Consider the following 22176-nt stretch of genomic DNA (forward strand, 5'->3'; position numbering starts at 1 on the left):
CAGGTGGTAATTTTAATCGCGAATATTAAGTTAAATCTCGTATGTAGGCTGTTCGAGAAGCTTAAACTAATCCACAGTTGCCAAGTCCAACTGAGTCCACGTGGTAGATAGTTTTTTGTTATATATACGACAATTTAAGATCTTATAGTGAATTCAACTACATATTGACATTCACAACAATGTGCACATTTTGCAGTGTGTTAAGTGAGGAACAAAACGGTTTCATCCGCATAGTATTCAATTTTTAAAATATTTTAAACACCTGTAAAAAAACAAAAAAACATACATAGCCAGCCAGGCGTTTTAAACCTGACCCACGGGAATTCATCACGATATGTTTCTTTGTTAATTCAATAGACATTTCAGCCATTAAACAGAATGACCATGCAATGACACGCATTGAATGAAAAGACATAGTTCCAAATACGCAAATTACCACAAACTATCAAACACTTTGTTTTAAACGTTTTAAACATTTGTCAAAGAAACAAAACCATGTATTTTAAACGTTCAAACAGGTTGTTTAAAACACTTTTGTTTTAAACATACCAAACCTGTTTCAAAGGGTGTGCGGGATCCCGGAAAGTTGGGACCAGGATCGGGAATAAAAATTCCCCTTCCCAATCCCGACTTTTCGGGATCCCGAGCAGTCGGAAAATACCGAATGGTCATTCTAAAAAGTCGTTAATTATTGACGTTTTCTGCATTGTCAGTGTTTGAAACTTATCGATTGCGGACGCCAGCCATTACACCCACTAGCCGGTGAAAATGGAATAGTCCCAACGATCGTGATTACTACGTGAAGTTACGTACGTACGTACATGTATTGCATGTATACATCGAAATCTACTAGACTAGTCTGTGGTGAATACGACGTGTAGAATTAGAGATTTCGAATATTTCCCGTTCTGATCCCGTCCCATCAAAAAAAATATTCCTACACACCCCTAGATATTTCCATTACTGATGAATTTGTTGCAGGAAGCCACCTTCAAGACAGAAGAGGATGATGAAAATACAAACTTCTGGACAGAAGTTCGCTACACAGCAAGACGGCCAAACCGAACAGACAAAAGATGATGAAGAAGCCATCTTCGAATTGTCTGTGTTGAACTTGTAAATCCAGGTAGAGTAGTCTGTGAATTTGTTACGATTCCTGCGATTCCTCGTACGCGAGTGTTTATAAAATAAAAATGGCTGAAGATTTGCAGGGAAATTTACAGAATTACAAGTTACAATTTCAGCAGGTAAAGTAATGGTGGTATCTGAACGTTATCTTTGTATTTTTTTAATGCTGGCAAGGTAATATCAGTGATTTGTATATGTGCTGTACTGCTAATTATCGGTAGAATCAACCACGCAAACTGACGCAAAAAGTAATCTTATTCAAATGTAAATATTTCAGACTATTTTTGGTTGCAGTATGGCATTTATATGAAAAGAAGCCCCAGGTTAAATGTTATTAAATCTAAGTCGGTGTTTGTGGGCTCCGGAATGGAACGTAATTAACATAACAGTGACTGTCGCTAAATTGTTCGGTCAGTATTGTGACAGCTTCTGTTTGTTTCTATTCCATTTGACAACTGTTATAATAACACCTACTAATGTTACTAATTAGGTGCCGCTATTCGTTCCTGTTTGGGATTTGACACCCTCTGTATACCCCCGAGAAAGTGAAATATTTTGCATGGTTTACGAATATATTATGCTGCTTATGAACGTTTTCCGTTGTTTTTAGCTCGCGGAGATGTGTTATTGTGAAGTAAACTACGTCTGTTACCTTACCGCGAAGCAGAACAGCTCTGAGGCTTCGCACAAGTGAATATAGCACCCAACACGACATTCCACCACAGCAGCTAACTCTGGTAAATTGGTGCTTATAATTGGAGTGGAATGCTGAACCAGTAATATTAATCAGTATTTTGGAGCAATTGAAGGTGACGGGAGTGTTCTCAGATTTATTTACTAGAGAATGTACTAACCAAATAAGTTTTCCGGATGAAGTATCAGAGGTTCTGATGACCCGGTCACTGTTTGAAATTTGGATATTACGTGTGTAAGGTGTAATATATTGCTTTTCATAATGGCGATATGGTAACATTATCCTATGAGAGAAACTGATTCCTTCAATTTACAGGAGAAAGTACTTACGGAAATCATTTTCTTTAGCGTTGTGGAAGTTCCTGAATGTAGATTTGATCCATTTTAATGTGAATGCGTGTTGTTTTCTGCGAAAATCTCTGTCCGACATGCTGTTTCTGCTCCTGCCATTTGCTTTCTGCACGAGAGTACAATGTTCCGTGTGTTAAGATGATGCAACCCCGTAGCCAGTGTTTCAGCCTCGCCATGTTTTCACTAGAACATGACGTGTCGAGTATTTTTAATTTTTTTTTTAACTATGCTTGCCTAACCTAACCTTACGGAAAATGGTTTTTAGGGCTAACGTGAATGATTTGTGGGGCTAGCGTCAATGGTTTGTGAGGCTAACGTCAATGGTTTGCGACGTATTAGCATAATTTCAAATCCGGGCACGAAAGTAAATATTTTCTGGTGAACGAGGTTGCAGCACGGCATAAATCGACAAAACACACTCAGAACGCCCCTTAAACCAGTACGCTAATATGGCCATAATGTGTTACAGATTCGAAACAACAAGTAACAGTAAGTACTCGTAAATAGAAGAAATATACATTATCTTAATTAGAAATGCATTATTTCACCTTAAGAAATGTTCCACATTCGAAAATAACACGTTAGCAATGTAAAGAAGTCCGAAATATATGATTCGTAGGTGTTTCCCTCATACGATAATAGTACCGGTGAGGTATATTTCTCCGGAATTGATGAAGCCATGATTTGTGGAATGTAGCCACTGAGTTGCTTTGTCTACAGTGTTGCCACACAGTGTGTTTGTCATTTGAAGAGGAAGGACGTTATTTGAAGTGTTTGCCAAACGTAACCTAAGTTAACCTAACCTGACGTTGCGTGAAATTTTCAACTTACAGACGTGAGCAGGAAATTCTAATGTCAGATTCGTGTTCAGGTGGCCTCATGTAGAAAGTGTACAAATTTCCCCAATTTCAAACAAATCGGGGAACACTCCCGTCATCTTCAATTAAGCCAGTAACAATTGTTACGATTTTCAGGTATCAGTAAGTTTGAAACAAGATTAAAAGAGAAAGTTTATACAGGTTCTTAATTCTTTATCTATGCAGAATAAAGTATAATATAATCCCATATTCATGTATATTAGAATTGATGATCATAGACTTACATAGGCTTACATAAAATGTGGACACAGTGCATAAAAGATACACATTGTACAGTACCATATTGTACAAACACACAAGAGGCATCTGAAATAGTGATAGATAGTTCATGTAACCTTTTTTTTTTTCTGTGGAGACTATATAATGGAAAATATCCATGAAATAACATGATCTGAAGGAGTAGCTAAAGTGAAAATTTATTTCACATATCATGTCTTCTTTAACTCTAGCCAAGGCAGCCCAGATCTTACAAGTTGCTTACACAGACATCACAAGAAACTTCATGTTGATGTCACTATCAAAGTTGTCCCAAGCTGTATTAGTTGTTGTCTACTTGACCACAGAGAATTCTTTGGGTAAATTTCTCGTATTGGACAAACGGCTGAAATTTCCTAGTTCATTTAATTTGAATATTCGTACTTATATATTCTGCATTGAGAAACATTGCTGAAGGTGGCATTTTGCTTATTTCACGGAAATAAGCTCTATATGCGGTGCTTTATTCTATTTAGAGGAACCTGTTCCGTAATCGATATTCCACGTTTTATTTGACCTATTATTGTAAGTTACCAGTTTGTATGCCACCGTAATTTGAGGATTTAAATATATATATATTCTTTTTTTCTTTTGTAATATATTTCAGGTCAAGGTGCAGCTTATTAATGGGTGGAGATGGGTTACATTGTGTTGATTTGGATGGTTAAAAATTGGTTTCGAAAAAATATGCATTGCCCCACACACCTTGCTCGCATAGCCCCACAAACCGTTTGTGGAAACGTACCTTCTTCAGTTACAAAAACGTGTTTGGAAACACTGACCGGGGTTGACCGGGATTACGTCATCACAGACAGGCTACATCCACCTGGAAGTAAATGGATGCAAGACCTTTCGTGCATCGGTCACACATTTATATCGAAAAATAGATGATTACCTGCAAAATTCAATGAATGATGCGAGAAAACACTTCCCCAAACTTCCACAAGTATAAAGAAACTGCATTCGGTAAGTAATTTCTCCTGTAAATTTGAAGAAATCCGTTTGTCTGATACGAGAAATTTACCGAAAAGAATTATTTTTGTAGTATTTTATTGTATGGGGATTTTAGTTTAGTGTATCATGTAATAACACCAACTAATAACGTTGAATTAAGGTAAATGAAGTAGCTTTAAAAATATTTCATTGCAGTTCAGATCAGAAACTACTTTTTCTCTCATATGCCAGATTTTACATATTTTCCCCCACACACACATGTATGGAATGAATTATAAAATAATAATAATAACTACATTTTTTCCTTCAGTTGTCTTTTTTGACTTCCAAAGGCATCAAATATATTGCCGGCAATTGAAAGAAAGCTGTTGCTTCACATTTTCTTCTAGTTTTCGTCTGCAGTCAGCCAACTCGGCTACATCGATGCCAGATATGTCACCGTGATGTCATGGAACCAGAAGTGCGCAGAGCTAGCCGTACTTGGATTGAGTTCTAGCAAAGATGTAGCTGGCTTTGGCTGACTAGGCTGGAGTTTATGATTGCATGTGTATAATTTAGTTATATGTATGCTTACACTCTGACAGCTATTTGTTTTTCTTTCAGGTGGAAGCTGCCCTCACTACTGACCCATTCAATGAAGAACTTCAGAAGTTGAAAATTGATTTGGAAGAAGTTATAGAACTTACAAAAGATCTGATAAAGACACAGCTACTTGAATTGAAAGAAGCAGAACAGGAACCAAGTTAGTATTTTTGCTTGAATTAGTTTGGATATGTCCCAATGTATCCATTATAACAGACTTAATTTTCCATCGGTACATATGCATCTACCTTAAAGATATGTTGCTGGTCTCTGTAACGGAGTGGTTAGCACAGTGGCGGCTGGCAGATAGTATGATGGGTAGTGCCAATGTGATCAAGAAATCGAAACATTTTAGCTACCATATGCCATAGAAATCTAATGAAAGACATAATTTTAATGGAACTTTGTTTACTAAAATTGCAGATAAAAATTCAGAGTTCCTAAGATTGGTTTATTTTACTTCACATTTGTACTTCTTTTCGCTAATTGCGAGGATAAGGATAAGTGAACATTCACAAAGTACACCGATGTCCAGGCCGAGATTCGAACCCGCAATCCCTGGCATCGTAGCATGCTGTGCGGAGGTCGGTCAGAGTTTCAAGGAAATAAATGCAACTATTAAAATTTCGATGCCTGTCACCTTTACCATTTTGTTGATATTTTTAAATAGAATTGATGTTTAAATCTGGCGTGGGGCAGCCAAGTTTTTTAACTTTTAATTTAATATCGTATAGTACCTTGGAAAATGGTGTATGTAATAATGTTCTAATCTGAATCATCTTTACTAACTACCCTTTGTTTCACGGACCATCGGACACTTTCACTTCAATAAAAAGAAAAACACTGAACAATTGGACACACCGAGTCGATCACGGTATTCTCGCCTTGCTTTGTTTATAATTTACAACCCCAGCACGGCAGACGGTACATCAACAATCGGTGTTACTAAGAACTGAAATATGATTATCTGCTAAATGAACTGTAGATCTACAATTTTTAGAATTCAATGCAAGAAATTGAATTATATCTCCAAGTGAAATTCTTATGCTGATAGATTTTCCGTGTGATTTTTTACAAATATTGAAGTACAAAATCCCCTGGTGATGCAAATTCCCTTTGATATTTAGGCAATTCTTTTGTACAGAAAATGTCTTGAATATCGTCAATGTTGGTCTAAATTCATCCAATCTTGAAGGCTGAAAGGTTTTGAGCTTAAGTAACTCACTCACTGTCTACCATTCTTAAACCCGATGGTTTATGGCTGGAGCAACACAAGCCTTCAGTCTGCCCCTATTCTGGGCAAGATGAACCCAATCTTTTCCATCCATACCAATTTCCTTTAGGTTCATCTCAACCGTGATATCATACTTGCTTCATGAAGTTTTCATTCATTTAAAACTCAAATTTGAAATATTTGTTACTAGTTGGAAGGAGGAGACACTAACATATAAAAGGATTTCTTTCCCCCCCCCCCTTTGAGAGGGCTGGACTTGTAAAGATGAATATTATACAGGTGTTGTCTAGAGGATATACTATAAAATATTTTGTAGTTACCAATTTTAACCTTCATTTTGAACATTCTTCAAATACAAAATTGCTAATTGGGAGGAGGGGAGCAGGATTGGCATTTTGCCTCTGTGAGTTGTGCAGGTTTATGTTCAAAAGTATTTTGAAAATGAAATACATTTTTTCTTGGTGGTAATGTATTGGAACATCCAGTTTTAGTTGACTGAATCAAAAACTATTTATTATTTCTGTTAACATATTCTGTTCTAAAATATTTGACCAACATTTTGATTCTAATCTTCCTGAATGGTGTAATAGTTAATGCTGTTGCTTTGTGATAAGTTTCCAGGGTTGCAATTCCCAAGGAGGCACATATTTTGGTGTATCTAATTTTAAGCTGAATGCACTGTTCCATTTAGCGCCTCTGACAACACAGTGAATTTTATTTTTATAACGAGTGGGGTGAGGATGATATAATGAAACGTAACCCATAAACGAAGATTATGTACATAGTTATTTCCTTATTTGTGACTACATGATGAGTTACACATACATCTGCCCAGGATTCAATCCCAATTTAACATATATTACAGATGGGACACTAGATATGTTACGATCAGTGTTTTTTTTTTTTAACGGTGGAACACAGTGGTACTCCATAATGGCACCTTATTATAGGTGAGAATAAAAATAGGTGCACGATGTGTTACTTTTTATTATATCTTGACAGCTTTCCTACATTATGTTCCAGGTTCAAGTGTTGACCCAGTTGAACCATACAAGGAGGAGTCGGACAACGAAGAACCGGATGCTCTCTCCGATCCAGTAAGGGAGTGGCAAGTGGGTGACAAATGTTTGGCAGTGTGGAGTGAGGATGGGCAGTAAGTTAATACTTGTGTGTCCTTATTAGTATTGTGAATGACTTGAATAGAGTGGAACCTCGATTTTACGAGGTGCATTTAAAAATAATAAGGGCCCATTGATTATATCTAGGGCTCAGAGAAAAAATCCTTTTTTTTTCTAGTGTCCGAAGATGAGGCCCAACATAATATATGTTCATTTTGGGTCATTGTAGGCCAGAAAAAGGTGGGTTTTATTTGTCCTTTTTTGCCTTTTTCGGCGATTTTTGGCTTATTGGCCCTTTTTTAGCCTATTTTTAGGTCTTAACTACTTTTTTTTTTTTTTTTTTTTTTGCAACTTTACCTTCTTTCGACTACATTTTTACTGTCGTTTCTCAATTCGAATCATCATCAATTCACCACCTCTTAAACATCCTTTCTGTAGTAAAGAAATAAATATATTTGAACCATGCCTGAAACGAGAGAAAAACATTTTTGGACGACTGAAGCAGGTATGGTACAAATTCTTTAACCGTAACTTGTCTGGAAGGTCCCATTTGCAGGACACCATTGCCATACTTTTCCTTCACTCATTACATCCAAACCATACACTTCACACAATTCTCAGTGAATTTCAGCAGCATTGTGGCCATTGGCATTAAGAAATTGAATCACAGACCGTGCTCTAACTTACACAATAAACAACAGTTGACTAGTAAAAGTATGATTGTTAGGTCAACAATGGATTATTTGATGTTACTGTGTAGGCGCAATCCGATCACTGTTGCCAGTCACTTCTTATAAATAATCGTTCCATTTTTTTAGAATGCGCTCTTCAGAGGATCACACTGAAAAAAACTTAAAAGGTGGGAAAATTTTATAACTTTTTTCAATGTTTGGACCATCAAGAATGTATAATGCAGGAAAATGTAAAATTGGGATTCCACAGAGTTTAACTTAACGGCTCTGCCTTCACCCATCTAAATATTGTCAGTTTGAAGACAATTGTAACTACCTGCTGAGCTAACTACTCTTAAATCAAGATCATAAGTTTATTTCAAAAGGATATTGATATTGATATTGTAAAAATGAAGTTGAAAGTGTTTGTGTGCGGTTTGAGTTCTTTGTTAATCACTCACCTAAAGCTGTCTAATGAACCACAGATGGAAGAATTTGAATTACAAAGTATGAGGATCATCCAGAGGAATATTTTGGTGTAAAAAAAATTACAAATGCTGTGTGATAAAAAATTATGGTACGAAAACTACATACCTTACTCTACTTTTCCACATACGAGGTGTGGCTAGAAAAAAACAGATTGATGTCGCTGTCGAGAAACGGCAAGCATGTCAAGGTCAAATCGGTGCATGAGTGTGTAACGTGATATCCTGCCTATCGACCGTGTGAATTCTGAGGGTGCGCAGTTCTCAGTTCCGCTGTAGCTTGTGGATGAAGTGAATCGTGCATCTGTGCTCCGTCGGAAAAATGTTACATGTGAAAGTGGAACAGTGTGCCAATGTGAAGTTTCTTATGAAACTCGGAAAATCCACCACAGAAACTTATGGTTTGTTGAAAGAAGTGTACAGAGATGAACGTTGATCATGCACGCAAGTGTTTGAGTAGTTTCAAAGGTTTAAAGAGGGACATGTAGTCTTCATGAAACCACCATTCTTTTTTTTGCAAGAACTTCCTTAGCTACTGCCTTGACATTATTCTTCATTGAGTCCCATTTATCCTCTTTGTCTTCTGTAGGGTCATCTTTCTCACTCTGTACTTTGGCTGATAATGATCTGAATTGTTTACTTGTCTCTTCACCTTGAAGTTTATCAATGTTGAGTTTTTGAGCTTTGGAAACGCCATCCGTTTTAGCTTTCATTATACGGCATCTTAAGATTGCTTTAACTAAGAAATGGTCTGAGTCACAACTGGCACCTCTGTATGTTCTTACATCTATTACGTTTGATGCCCATCTTTTTTCTATTAGTACATGATCTATTTGATTCAATGTTGATCCATCTGGTGACATCCACGTCTGTTTATGTATTTTCTTGTGTGGGAAGAGTCTAGAGCTGCTTACCATATTCTTGTTACAAAGAATATAAGCCGTTGACCATTGTCATTGCATTCTTTATGTAGACTGTGTAAACCAAATGTTCATTGGAAGCTTCTTTCATGCCTATTTGTGCATTTAGGTCACCTATAATTATTTTTGCATCATTAGTAGAGGCACATATTTTTGGTAAACGAAAAAGCAAAATTTCGGTACAAAAACTGAGTAAATTTCGGGTTCAAAAGCGGTAAATAAAATAAAATATCGGTGTTATAGCGGTGAAAAATTGGATGAAAAGTGATATATAAAAATACATTTTGGTTTTAAAATTGTGAATATAATCCTAAATTTGATTTAAAAACTACACTTATTCCACAGAATTAACATTTCACTTCTAATAGCACATTTATGTAGTTATCAGAGTATTAAGTTTATTTCTGTGTAAAGGAGTCCATTTTTGCTTCTCCAATATTAACAGCAGAATTAATCAATTTTCCTGGAATTGCATAACTCTCAGGATAATTCAGACCTCGGAAGGTGTCGCGTCGTTGAATAAACCCTAAATTTCGTGTTTAAGGGTTAATTTCGCTTTTTGCAGTTCATTTCGCATTATTTTGTGACAAAACATGGTCACAAAATGCATCTCTCACCTTTCAAAAACATGAAAAATTAACACTACAATGTGTTTTTTCAAATTTCGTTTTTTTGTCAAAAACTAAATATGCATGCCCCTAATCATTAGAGGCATGAAGTTGTTCAAGCTTATAGTAAAACTGGTCTTTTGTCAGTTCATCCTTGTCCTCAGTTGGAGCATAGGCATTTATAATTTTCATGTTGTTTTCACTCTTAGAGAGGCTAACCTGTTATCTACTGGGGTAAATTTCAAGATACTGTTTCTTATTTATGCATCCACTATAAATTGCACACCACCTTCTTTCCGGTCTATTGGTTTGCCACTCCATCTTGTCTCTTGAATGCAGCTATCTTCACTCTGTAAGCTAGGAGTTGCTTTTGTGAATGTCTTCAATTCTCCAGGTTTCAGGAGAGTTCGAGTGTTCCATGTACCAAATTCATAGTCTATTTCTCTGCGCTTGTTTCATCTTTAGTTGCTTCCATCGGAGAATGCATTTATATGTAGTAAGAATATTCTAAATATGTAAATACATATTTAGTTATTTTCACCAAAATATGGAGTTAAATATGGCCTGGAAATTGTAAAAAAATTCCCTTTTTAATAATATAAGACACTACATGAGCTACAAAAAATACAGTATGCTTACATTGACATATATTGTAAAACAACACAAAATATATTTTCAGTTTCTGTTCCAAAACAATGAATAACAAAATTTTGTTGTAAGTGTTCGAACATGGATTTTCTACTGTTGTCTCTTAAGATGTATTTATATTGACTAAAACTGTGTTCAGTATCGCAAGATGTAATGGGAGTGTATTTCTTATTTGTCAGTTATTCATAAGAAATTCACCCAACTTTTTCAGTCACATGGGGACATGATGTTATGGAGTATATGGTGAGAAATGTTCTGAAATATGGAAATAATATGTAGAAATTAAAATATGTAAAATATGAGCCAAAACATAATATATATGTACAAATATGGAAAATAAAAACTGATTTTTTCGAGTCTACATAGCATGATGCACAAAGATAATACAAAATGTAAACTATTTCAGCTTCATGCATAAATAGTATATTGGTTACATGCATGTTACTCGCTATCTATAAACAAAAATACGTTAGAGTACTGAATTTCGTCTAAAATACGACCACCTGAAGAAGGAAGCAGTAAAGCTTCCGAAACTTAGTTTACAATGAATACATACTCATTTACTTAATTCTTTCGCTGCAGAATTCTCTGGCACACAGTATCCCTTGGCTGCGTAATTAAATTTGAAAATGTATTTTTTTTATAAAAAAATAGTTTTCACAATTACATTGCATTATATATGAGAGAGAACTTACAAAAGTCATTCCTTGCACTGTAAAACCATTCTGTAGTTCCTAGTGGTATGATATTTTGAAAAAAAACATTTTTTTAGAAACTAATTTTACAAACATTTTTTTAGAAACAATAATTTTACACAATTACATTGCAAAATATGTTATAGAGAAAGCATTCCTTGCGCTGGAAAACCATTCTGTAGCCCCTGGTGGTATGATATTTTGAAAAATTTTGAAAAAAAAAACAAATTTTTTTTAGAATGAGTAATTTTACAAAATTAAATTGCAAAATATGTTATAGAGAAATTACAAAAGTCATTCCTTGCACTGACAAACCATTCTGTAGTCCCCGGTGGTATGATATTTTGAAAAATTTTGAAATTCCCGCACCTAGATCAATGCTGTTTTGCACTCTGCTCCATGATGTTACGGACGACGGTACAAATTCTTCATCAGACACTACACAATCACTGTCACCACTTGAAGTCTCATAAAAACTCGCTATTATCGTCACAACTTAATTCACCTTTTGATTCTGAGTCGGCAAATAACAGTTGAGTAACATCATTATCAGACAAGTGTTGACGACTTGACGAAGCCATGTTGTTTACATTCGAAAATGCATTTGAAACTGACATGTCAGAGCACTCAACGCTCGTATGTCAAACAATTCTAAACAGATGCGAAATTAGCGACATCATACGGATAAAAACGAACCTACAAGTTCAAATAGTTCAAAATACTATCAACAGATGTCAGAAGGCTACTAAAAGCGACATCCGCAGCGAGTGGAAGCATGAACTCGCAATAATGCGACTTCCGCGGAGCAAGGCACCTGGCATGCTGTGCATAAAAGCGACAACCGCAGCGAAAGAGTTAAGAAGACAAAATTTAATACTCTAACGTATTTTTGTTCATGCATAAATATGTATTTACATATAAATCCATTCCCTGCATATCACATTTATCAAATTAATAATGTTTATCATAGTTTACAAGTGATGAAAAGAGAGATCAAGTATAATTGAATTAATTGAAACATTTGTATTTTCAGGTACTATGAAGCAGTCATAGATGAAATCACAGACACTGGGGAAGTTTCTGTTTCATTTGATGCTTACAAAAATACAGATGTCACTGCATTACCTCTCTTAAGAGAACGACCACTGGATGAAAGTAAGAAGAGGTCTGCAGATGATGCAGATCTTGGAGAAAATAAAACAAAGTAAGTTTTTTATTGTTTTAGATGAAGACTGAAGGAAGTAATGCATAAAAGCTTGCTTACGTAAGTTGGCGCATATGGTTGGAAACATTCTTTACTTTTTCTAAGAAAGAGAATAAGAATATTGAGTACCTGCCAGTACCAGTTGTGTGAACGTCACAGCATTGTAAATTATACAGAAAAGTTACAAATATTGGAATATATAAGTGTGACATTGCAACTATCCTAGCAGCCATAACCTTGTTCTAACTCCATTCACATTTCGCAACATATTATGTGTCTGCAAATTCTCTCCAGGTGGAGCTAAACCTGTTCAGTGTTTCAAACTGCACATAAATTTCCCTTTTCAACATGAGAACAAGAAATCGTAAATGCTCTTCAAAAATTTGAATTCTATTTATGATTTCCGTTGATCATGTCTTATATTGCTGGTTTGTAGATTCCAACTTCAAGGAATGTGGGAGTATGAACAATTTTCACAACAAAGTTGGTTGCTCTCTGTTGATTGTGAAGTGCTATGTTGCCAAATTGACGAATTCAAGACTTGGATCTTTTTGAGGGTGAAAAAATCAGAAGTTGCAAAGTGTACACTCCTGTTCACATAAAGTGGCCCATTTTGTAAAATTGGACAGTTGACGTAAGTGCCACTTTATTTGAACAGAAATGTACGTCACAATATATATATATATATATATATATATATATATATATATATATATATATATATATATACATACATACATACATACATACATATATATATATATATATATATATATATATATATGTATATATATTACATTGTTATATTTATATATAAATATATATATAATGGATAAAAGCAAGGAGGGCCAAAAGGGCTAAGTAAAAATCAAAGAAGGTAAAAGGAAAACACTCACCGGACAGTAGAAAAATTCAAAATTTTCGCTAATTTCATAGCATCATCGGTGTGAGGAGAAATAGACGGAACCGAAAATTTTGAATTTTTCTACGGTCCGGTGAGTGTTTCCTTTTACCTTCTTTGATTTTTAAATATATATATATATATATATATACATATATATGTATGTATTTATATATATATATATATTGTGTGGGGTCATTGAACTCCAGGAAAGTATTGTCTGTTAATACTGATTAAATTTAAACTGATGCATTGTTATCGGTATTGACCAAGCTACTAAAGAAATGAATATTCTTATTTTTGACTTTTTTTAAAACAGGTCTGTGATTTAAATAATATTTTAACTGTAGCAATAAAATTGACCTCATGAAAAGTTTTTAAAATCAGCTTCCTAATATTACTAATTTATTTACTTCAATCATATTAATCTGATTGGCAGTCCCCTCACCCCTCGACCAGCCCTGATGATGATTCCGAGATGGAATTGATAGCTGTGAAGAACCCTTAAAGTGTTTTCTATATCATGCTGTTTGTGAGTTTTTAGTGTTTTTAACAAATATGTTGCCTGCACGTGACATAAGAAGTTTTCTACTGTCATACTTAATGTACAGGGTTTCTATAAATTATTTATACAAAGAGTAACTGTTTATTGTTAAGAAAGTTTGTGTAACAGAAATGGCTTATACATCAATGAATACAGGATATCTTCAAGTTTATTGTCGCATGTTGTTAGTTTCAGATGCCGCCACTAGAGGCGTGAGTGTTTGTTTATCTTATACAAGTACTGACGTGGATTGGTCATGGTGGAACGATTCCGTGGCCACCTCATCGACGTTGCTGGGAAGAGGGGGAACAAACACACGTTCTTTAATGTAACCCCAGATAGAGAAATCCATGGTGCCAATCAGGCAAATGAGGTGGCCACGGAATCTTTCCACCACGACCAATCCAAGTGGGTACTTGTGTAAAATATACAAAAGCTCACGCCTCCAGTGGCTGCGTCTGAAACTAACAACGTGCGACAATAAACTTAAAGATATTCTGTATTCATTGATGTATAAACTATTTCTGTTACACATACACTTTCTTCACAATCAACAGTTACTTTTGTATAACTAATTTATAGAAACCCTGTATAATAGGAATGGGATACATTTATTGGTACTCTTATAGGTATCAGCCAATATTGGATATCGGTAAAATTACCGATTGTTTTATCGATCCAATATATCTATAAATATCTGATAATTTAGTGCAAATTATGCCATTTTTTAATAATTTTTATCGATAAGCTCCTTGCCCTACTTTTTAAAAAAGTAAGTGTTTAAATATGCTTCATCTTTTGCACTGCAGTCACCTCGAAACACATCTATTAAGGAGGTCGATGAACCATTCAGGTTCTTCAAGGACCATTTGGAATTTTATATCAGATCTGTAGAATATCGCAATCAAAGAGGTAAATCACACAAACATTATCACACTTGATCAACCAATGTTTCTGAAAGCACTCTGTATCTTAGCCAATATGAACTCGTCCTCTGAAGGAGCTCATATTAAGGATGGGTGGTCTTCATATCAAGATGAATTTCCTTGGATCTGTTGGTTATCTAATTGAAGATTCAGACCTCCAACAAATCCTTGAGATAATTTACGGAGGTAATACTGTTAAACCTATGATCACCAGAGTAGCTCATCACTTGCAAGTAGTACACCTTGGACTGCATTTTGAAGACTAGCGAGGCTGTTGCGTCTGGATTCACAGTCAGTATAATACTCTGTGGGGCTCGTGTTTCATCCAAATTTTCCCTTCATCCATCTCACCATATTATCATCAGTCTTCATCTTCACAATTAGCCTAAAGTGGCAGAAAAAACGACATTATATAAACTAAAACAAAAATTAATCAATCCGAAAAAGCCATAGCCAGAGGCACAAGGGATCATTCATAGTTTACGCAGCACTCCTCACGCTGCTTGAGGAAGCAAAGTGCATTGCAAATGAACATATTTCTGATATACGTTCAGTAATGATTGGTCTGCTCAATTCAGAAATAGACACTAATGTAAGTTCAAGCTCTGAGGTGCTGTAAAAACTTTATCTACATTTGGTTCAACTCTGAAAGATAACAGGATACTGCTGCTCTGTGGCTGCAATACATTAGAATGCTCGATATTCATCAGAATTTCATTAAATTAAATTAAAGTGGGGTTTACATCTTCAATCAGTTATGCAAATGTTCTGCTTTTGCTGCATCAGGGGGCAACACCTGTGCTACAAGTGCACATCTGTATGTAGAGGAAATGAAATGTAACATGATAGCACCAGATATCTACAAAGAATTATTGTAGGTTAGGCACACACAGGAGATGTACTACGTAGAATTTTTTTTCAGCGCAAAATGCAAGCTCGACCAGGACTCGAACCCGTGTATTTGCTCTAACCACTGAGCCAGCCTGGCCTCGCCTGTTTTTTCGCTATCACTGTTTTACCTGCGTGGAATTGTCTCTACCAGTGGTACCGCAACAGGATCTGTTGCCTTTAAAACACAGTAGACTTTGACATTGCCTGGTTCCTTTCAGCATAGAAACATCTCCTGTGTGTGCCTTATCTACAATAATTAACATCTCTACGCTGGGAGGAACCAGGCAACGTCGAAGTCTACTGTGTTTGAAAGGCAACAGATAGCGAAAAGTCAGGCGTGGCCTGGCCAGCTCGGTAGCTCAGTGGTTAGAGCAATGGCATGGTGTGCCAGAGACCCGGGTTCGAGTCCTGGTCGAGCTTGCATTTTTCACAGAAAAAAATTCCTACGTATCTACAAAAAAATCTGCAATAGATTCTAAGGTAAAGTGACCGATTTAGAACCGTATTTTACCATATTATATTAGTTCAATGTATTGACAGTGGCGGCAATTAGGGATGGGGGCTTGGGGAGCAGTTCCCCCCATTCCTATACACACTTCTTGTCCCTACACTATGATCTCTTAATGCTAAGCCTTATCTACCAGTGGATTTTATCCAAAATTCAATTTTCAATACGATTCTTTCTAATTGTAGTCAGTGGAAAGTAAACTATCCTTGCCCCTTCCCTGCCTCCTCGCTCAATTAAGGTGCCTAATTGCCGCTAGTGTGTGTGCATACATTTTTAAACAACAAAAACAACATGTAAGTAACAAACGAACATGAACGAAACACCGCAGAAAAAAAATTTATTACATTCTCACCAATATCATAATTGCGCTACGACACCAGTGGTCCCTGATTCGAATCCCGGCCTGGGTATGGATGTTTGTGAGTGTCCATTCATCATATCATCACTCATCCCCATTTTGCAAATTTGCCAAAAGTGAAGTAAAATAAAGTAAATCAATCAACCAATATCTTAAATGGAACACACAAATTTAGGGAAACACATGATTCTGCATTAGACTACATATCTCCTCAACCCCTTACTCTAGAGGCATGAAACATAAGCCAATTTCTAGAGGAAATCATAAGCTATGAAATTGGTAGTGACTTTAGGACGTAAATTACAGTTTTTTGTGTCAGAAACCAACTATTTTTAAAAATTAAAGAAAATATTTGAATCTGTCTAATTCAATTAAGATTTATGCTATCTCTATCGAACAAATATCCATAATTTAGCAAATTTTCTGCTCTTACATTTTTGGTTATCTTCACTTTTTTGTGTACAATGTACCGTTTTCGAGATATAGGCTATATATATTTTTAAATTTTTAAGATGAATTTTTGCCGCCATTTTCCAAGATGGCGTATTTTTCCCAAACATTTGTGTTGCAGTTATTCCCGGGTTAGGCCATTATTTCCCGTTCGTTTCCTCGACTAGTAGCAGATGATTGTCCTAAGTGCACGTCAAATCTCCTCCATATGGCGATAGCCAATAGCATCGCACTGCAGCGGTGCTATGTCGAAATCTCACACGGAAAAGAGACAGCGTGGTTGAGCGAACTAGGCAACGCCGCACGTCTGTGATTCGCTGGTGCAGTTGAGTCCATACGCAGGAGATTGATGCACACTCTAGCTATGTTCCACCAACTCCAAATTTTGCAGCAAATGTTGGTACATTTCAGATGTAATGTCAGTAGTCGACAAAAACCACACAGAAACCATGTCCCATAACCATTTTGACAGCATCATCATGCTTGGTCTGGCCAGAGCTGAGCGTGAATGTGTTAATGATGCGAGAGCCAAACCAAATCATGTGTGCATTTTTACCAGTTGCATTACTGGGTCTTGGTGCAATGGTAGTACCAGTAAAGTTGACAAAAACTGCAAAATTTCATTTTTGGTTCTTAGTTTTTGAGTTATTGACTTTCAAAAAATAAAAAATCTCAAAATTTGACGACATTTTGAAATCTTTAAACAGCTGTAGATAAAAAACTATTTGACCTAGAAAGCTCAAATTGGTGTCATTCTCTTCTGCTTTATATTAGCTTTAATTTGAAATGCAACATAAGTGTGGTGTTTGAATTTTGTAATTTTTAAAAAAACTTGAAAAAAGTTTTTTTTTTTGATAATCTAAAAAGAAACATTCTTAATTTTTTTGGAAAAAATATATGTTTTGAAGAAATCAATTTACTATTTCTATGGATTTTTTTTTTTTTTAATTGTAATGTGTGAGAAAATTGCTAAATTTGTTGACTTCCATGTTAAAACCACAACTATATTCTGAATGGTTGATGTTGAAGTCTTCTTATTAGTCTTATTTTATAAATTTTGGAGTAAAATAACATGAAAATACCTAAAAATTTATCACTGTTAATATCAGGTAAGCAAATTGAAAATGTATGAGGGGAAGTCATTAAGTAACAGGAATTTTATTCCATGAACCTTTTATTCTAAACTTCATGGAGATTTATGCACAACCAAAATTTGTGTTTCAGCACACAAGAAGGTTCCTTAGCAACACGCCATAAAGGTGGCATGACGATCGAGCAGTATGCGCCTGCGCAGTAGCTCGTACAGCATGGCCGCTCCACTGTAGAAGAGCAACGAAGTGTTGTTCGTTTTTTGTGGTCAATTTAATATGGCTCTTTTACGTGGTTTTAATTTTTTCTGCAGTGTTTCAACCTTGTTTCCCAGCTTACACCAAGATAAACACACACATGACTAGTCATTCTATGCTTCTAAGGAATGTATAGTTTGTGTTCTTGTTTCTTCCTAGGGAATCGGTTTTTTCCAGCTTGCTGTAACTTCTCAGGTGTCACAACTGATGGTTTCTTCCCTTCATTCTGTCAACTACTCTTATTGTCTTCCATCCCCTCCTCCTGATGGAACTGACCTTCACTCTTTCCTTTAATTGATCTGGCAAGTTAAATATCTTCCACTTTTGTGCTGAAAATTCATCGTGGCTCTGCAAACTTAAGCAATTTACTTTCCACGTTTTTTTTATTAAGAAAACACTTAAAAAACCATATTATATTATTTTGCATCATTCAAATTGATTTTTCTTTTTCCAGTACAGCTTTAGGGCTTGTATGCAGAACATTTCAGTTCAGGACTGACTTGTATTATGTACATTTTGTTGATATGAGGGTGGAGGCATAAGTCATGGCAACTTTTTTTTTTTTTCACAAGAAGACTGGACCAGAATGAAAATTCAAAATATTCAAATGGAAGGTTCCAGTGTATGGTACTGTGGAGTGTATGAACAATGCAGATCGTGTGTACCAGATGTAGGATAGGTAAGCGAGAAAACATCCGTAAAGATAGGATCGTGCCACATCTGTTTACAAGTCTGAAAGTATACGTAAGCTTTAGTAGAACAAAAGATATACATACCACGGTAGGACACTATTACCCACAGTTTCCACCACTTCCCTGTGACATTCTCTGGCATTTCTCTCCCGAAGAATGGCTCTTTTTTTTTTTATACATGAACTCAGTTCACACAGTGGAACAGCAGTTGACTTAAGAAAGAATTACCACTGCCTTCTGTAAAATAATTGTTCATCAGACTGCCATCTAGTGACGTGTCCACATACTATGGGTGCCATGTTCTCCGTAACATATGTACATATTGTGGTACCACCGTTTATAGTTGCCATGACTTATGCTCCAGCCCTTGTATCTTCACAACTTGTTTTCTTACATTGATTCTGCTGTTTGCAGGCGACTCATGTTGCAGAAGCAAAGGGAATATCTGAAGAAGAAGAAACAACGTAAATTACAACGCTTCAAACAACTTGAAGAAGAGAGAGAAACTGAAAAGAATAAGTGGTTAGCCTTCAGTACGAAGGTGAGTACTTACGAAATATATTATGTAGTTTTAGGCATATCTAACTCTATTTTATTCAGGTAATTTACATTTGCTGACCTGAAATACTAGTTTATGAATAATAAATATAGATGATGTTACGTATAGTGGTAGACAACTAAAAAAAAATGTTAGGAAAATGCTAGGAATAGGAATACTAGGCAAATTCTGGATAAGTAATGTATGTTTCTTATTTTATTCCATTATTATTATATCTTTCCATTGTCACATTAAACCTAAAATGAAGATACAATACGAAGGAACATGGACCTTTTCGCTCATATCACTCCTGTTGAGCCAGGAGTATGTCAAAATACATATACATAAAACATTAGAGTTTTTTGTTACTTATTTATTTGCTTAATTTTGATTTGAAATGCTAATTGTTACCAGAAGACCTCAACACAGAATTAGAAACAAATAATAATAATAATGATAATATTAACATTCACTATTACAATATTTATATAATAACCACCCATGTTTTATACAATAAATGCTAACAAAATATGCATTAAATATAATGTATGCAAAAACATAGTGTAGGAATTTAGGAGGGGCAATCACAGCCTTTCGCCCTGCCTGTGGATCCTTGTCTGTTCAAGTCTCTGAATAGATCAGCATAGAAGTGAAACTTTTCCATTTCCTGAGTAATTACCACTTTGCAATAATAACCATGTAATATTCCTATTCTCAGAATAGAATATTTATAAATATTAACACAGTTGATTGAATGTATAATGCCAGAAAACGTAAAATCCAGGTCCCACTGTGTGCAATGATTATTACATTACATTATTACATATTACATTAATATACCAGAGTTTTGATTTAAAATATTCAAAGAATTACATATCGTATTTAGGCATGCATAGCGCGGATACATGTATAATGTACACCCTGGTTTCTAATGGGGAAAAGCAACAAACAATTGTGTCTCATATATAATGCATCATACAATTGAGGTTCAAGAAATGGATTAGGTTGTAGGTTTGTAAAGATGTTGCTATGCTGATCACAAGGGAATGACATCATAGCTATTCAGTGAGTCACCCATTGCTATGTGCAGGAAGAGAAGAATATCATCTTCTGTATACAATGAGTCACCAACAAATACCACCTCCCCACTCTCCTGCCCACTGTGTTTATCATCCCAAAGTGATCACTTCTTTATTCTGTAGTAGATGAAAGCGAGATCAAAATTACATTGTGAATTTTCAGTACTCACAAAGTTATATTCTATTGTTTCTTGCCCAATGAATACCTGTGATATGCATCCCTGAATTCCGCCAGAGTGGCGCTGCTTTCCTCAGTGTCGCAAAACGTTCCACATTCTATTATGAAGTGAAATATAACAATTCACTATTGGAGTGTTTTTTCCCCCTCAATATTATTAATTATTAGTGACGAAATCCAACCTGCTAATTTGTATTTGCACCTGTTGATATACCTGTTATATGCAGTGACGTAGTGAAAACATGTATGGTTTCATGTTGGCTCTTCAAATTATTCCATGCATAGTACATACCACATTTTCGGGGGGGATTGAAAAAGTGCACCTTATACATGAGTAAATATGGTGTAAAGAGAAGGAAATACTATAATAAGTATAATTTAATTATGAAATCCATTTTTGCCCCACAATCATGATACAAAATTTATGCTTAATGTGCAGAATAAATTAGAGTTGAATTTGTTTTGAAGTTCACTTTGTGCACAGAACAGTTAATAGGAACTTGACCTAAAGTTCAAACTGGGATCTGAATCACTAAGTGCCTCCAGCAGGTACCAAACTTGGGAGGATAATTAGAGTTTGTGAAAGTGCCATGTAGAATTTTGCAGACCATGTGATATACCCAGAATCTGGATAATATTGGCCAGTATGGATCATTAAATTTGTACCGTTACCTTCTAATACTGATATCATTGCTTTTGGCCTATATCGATATATCAACACCAGAATTGAATCAGATTATTCATGTGCGATTATTTTTTTTTCCAGTCCGGGGGGAAAAAGGGAATGTCAAAGAAAAGCATCTTTGCATCTCCGGACAATGTAAACGGACGAGTTGGTATAGGAACTTGTGGGATTGGCGGAAGGCCCATGACGGAGTTCACAACAGCTGAGAAGTGGAGGAAAGGAGTGTAGCTGGTTGGGTCTGTCTTAAAGTGTAAAATGAACATTGTGTGTAATATGTGTGTGTATGTATGGAAGAGTGTGTGAAAGAGAGATAGAGAAGTAGGTTTTTATAGGATTCTGATAGTTTGTAGTTTACAGAAAAAAAAGATAAGTTGTCTCTGTGAGACAGAATTAATGTAAATAATGAAATATAAACATACTTGATTAAGTTTCGGATATTATTTACTTCTGCCCTGTAACACCAACTTCTTCCAAATTTTGAATGCACCAGTTCTTGTGCTGGAGTATTCTTTAATAGTGTTTTCCAAAAATGGTTGACAATCTGAGTGGTGTGTACTAATTTTTTGTGCATGTGTAAATAATAGCTGTTGTTGAATTCAGTGTTCCTCTATTTCTTACGAATTCAGACTAGATTTTTTATTGCATGATATGTCTAT

The 22176-nt window shown here is 35.5% G+C and overlaps 1 protein-coding gene and 1 non-coding gene across 2 annotated transcripts; both read left to right on the forward strand.

The window, feature by feature from the left end:
- Positions 1-1121: 1121 nt before the first annotated feature.
- On the forward strand, positions 1122-21947 carry Spf30 (survival of motor neuron-related-splicing factor 30). Its single transcript, XM_083110044.1, has 6 exons — positions 1122-1247; positions 4863-5001; positions 7099-7228; positions 12254-12424; positions 19455-19581; positions 21602-21947. Exons 1-6 carry the CDS (start codon positions 1194-1196, stop codon positions 21746-21748), a joined length of 768 nt encoding a protein of 255 aa, XP_082966170.1. The 5' UTR covers positions 1122-1193; the 3' UTR covers positions 21749-21947.
- TRNAT-GGU (transfer RNA threonine (anticodon GGU)) lies at positions 16035-16106 on the forward strand. Its single transcript has one exon. It is a non-coding gene; the product is annotated as a tRNA-Thr (tRNA).
- Positions 21948-22176: the final 229 nt, after the last annotated feature.

The sequence above is a fragment of the Lepisma saccharinum genome, chromosome 23 (assembly GCF_977018435.1).
Source record: "Lepisma saccharinum chromosome 23, izLepSacc3.1, whole genome shotgun sequence".
Taxonomy (NCBI): Eukaryota; Metazoa; Arthropoda; class Insecta; order Zygentoma; family Lepismatidae; genus Lepisma; species Lepisma saccharinum.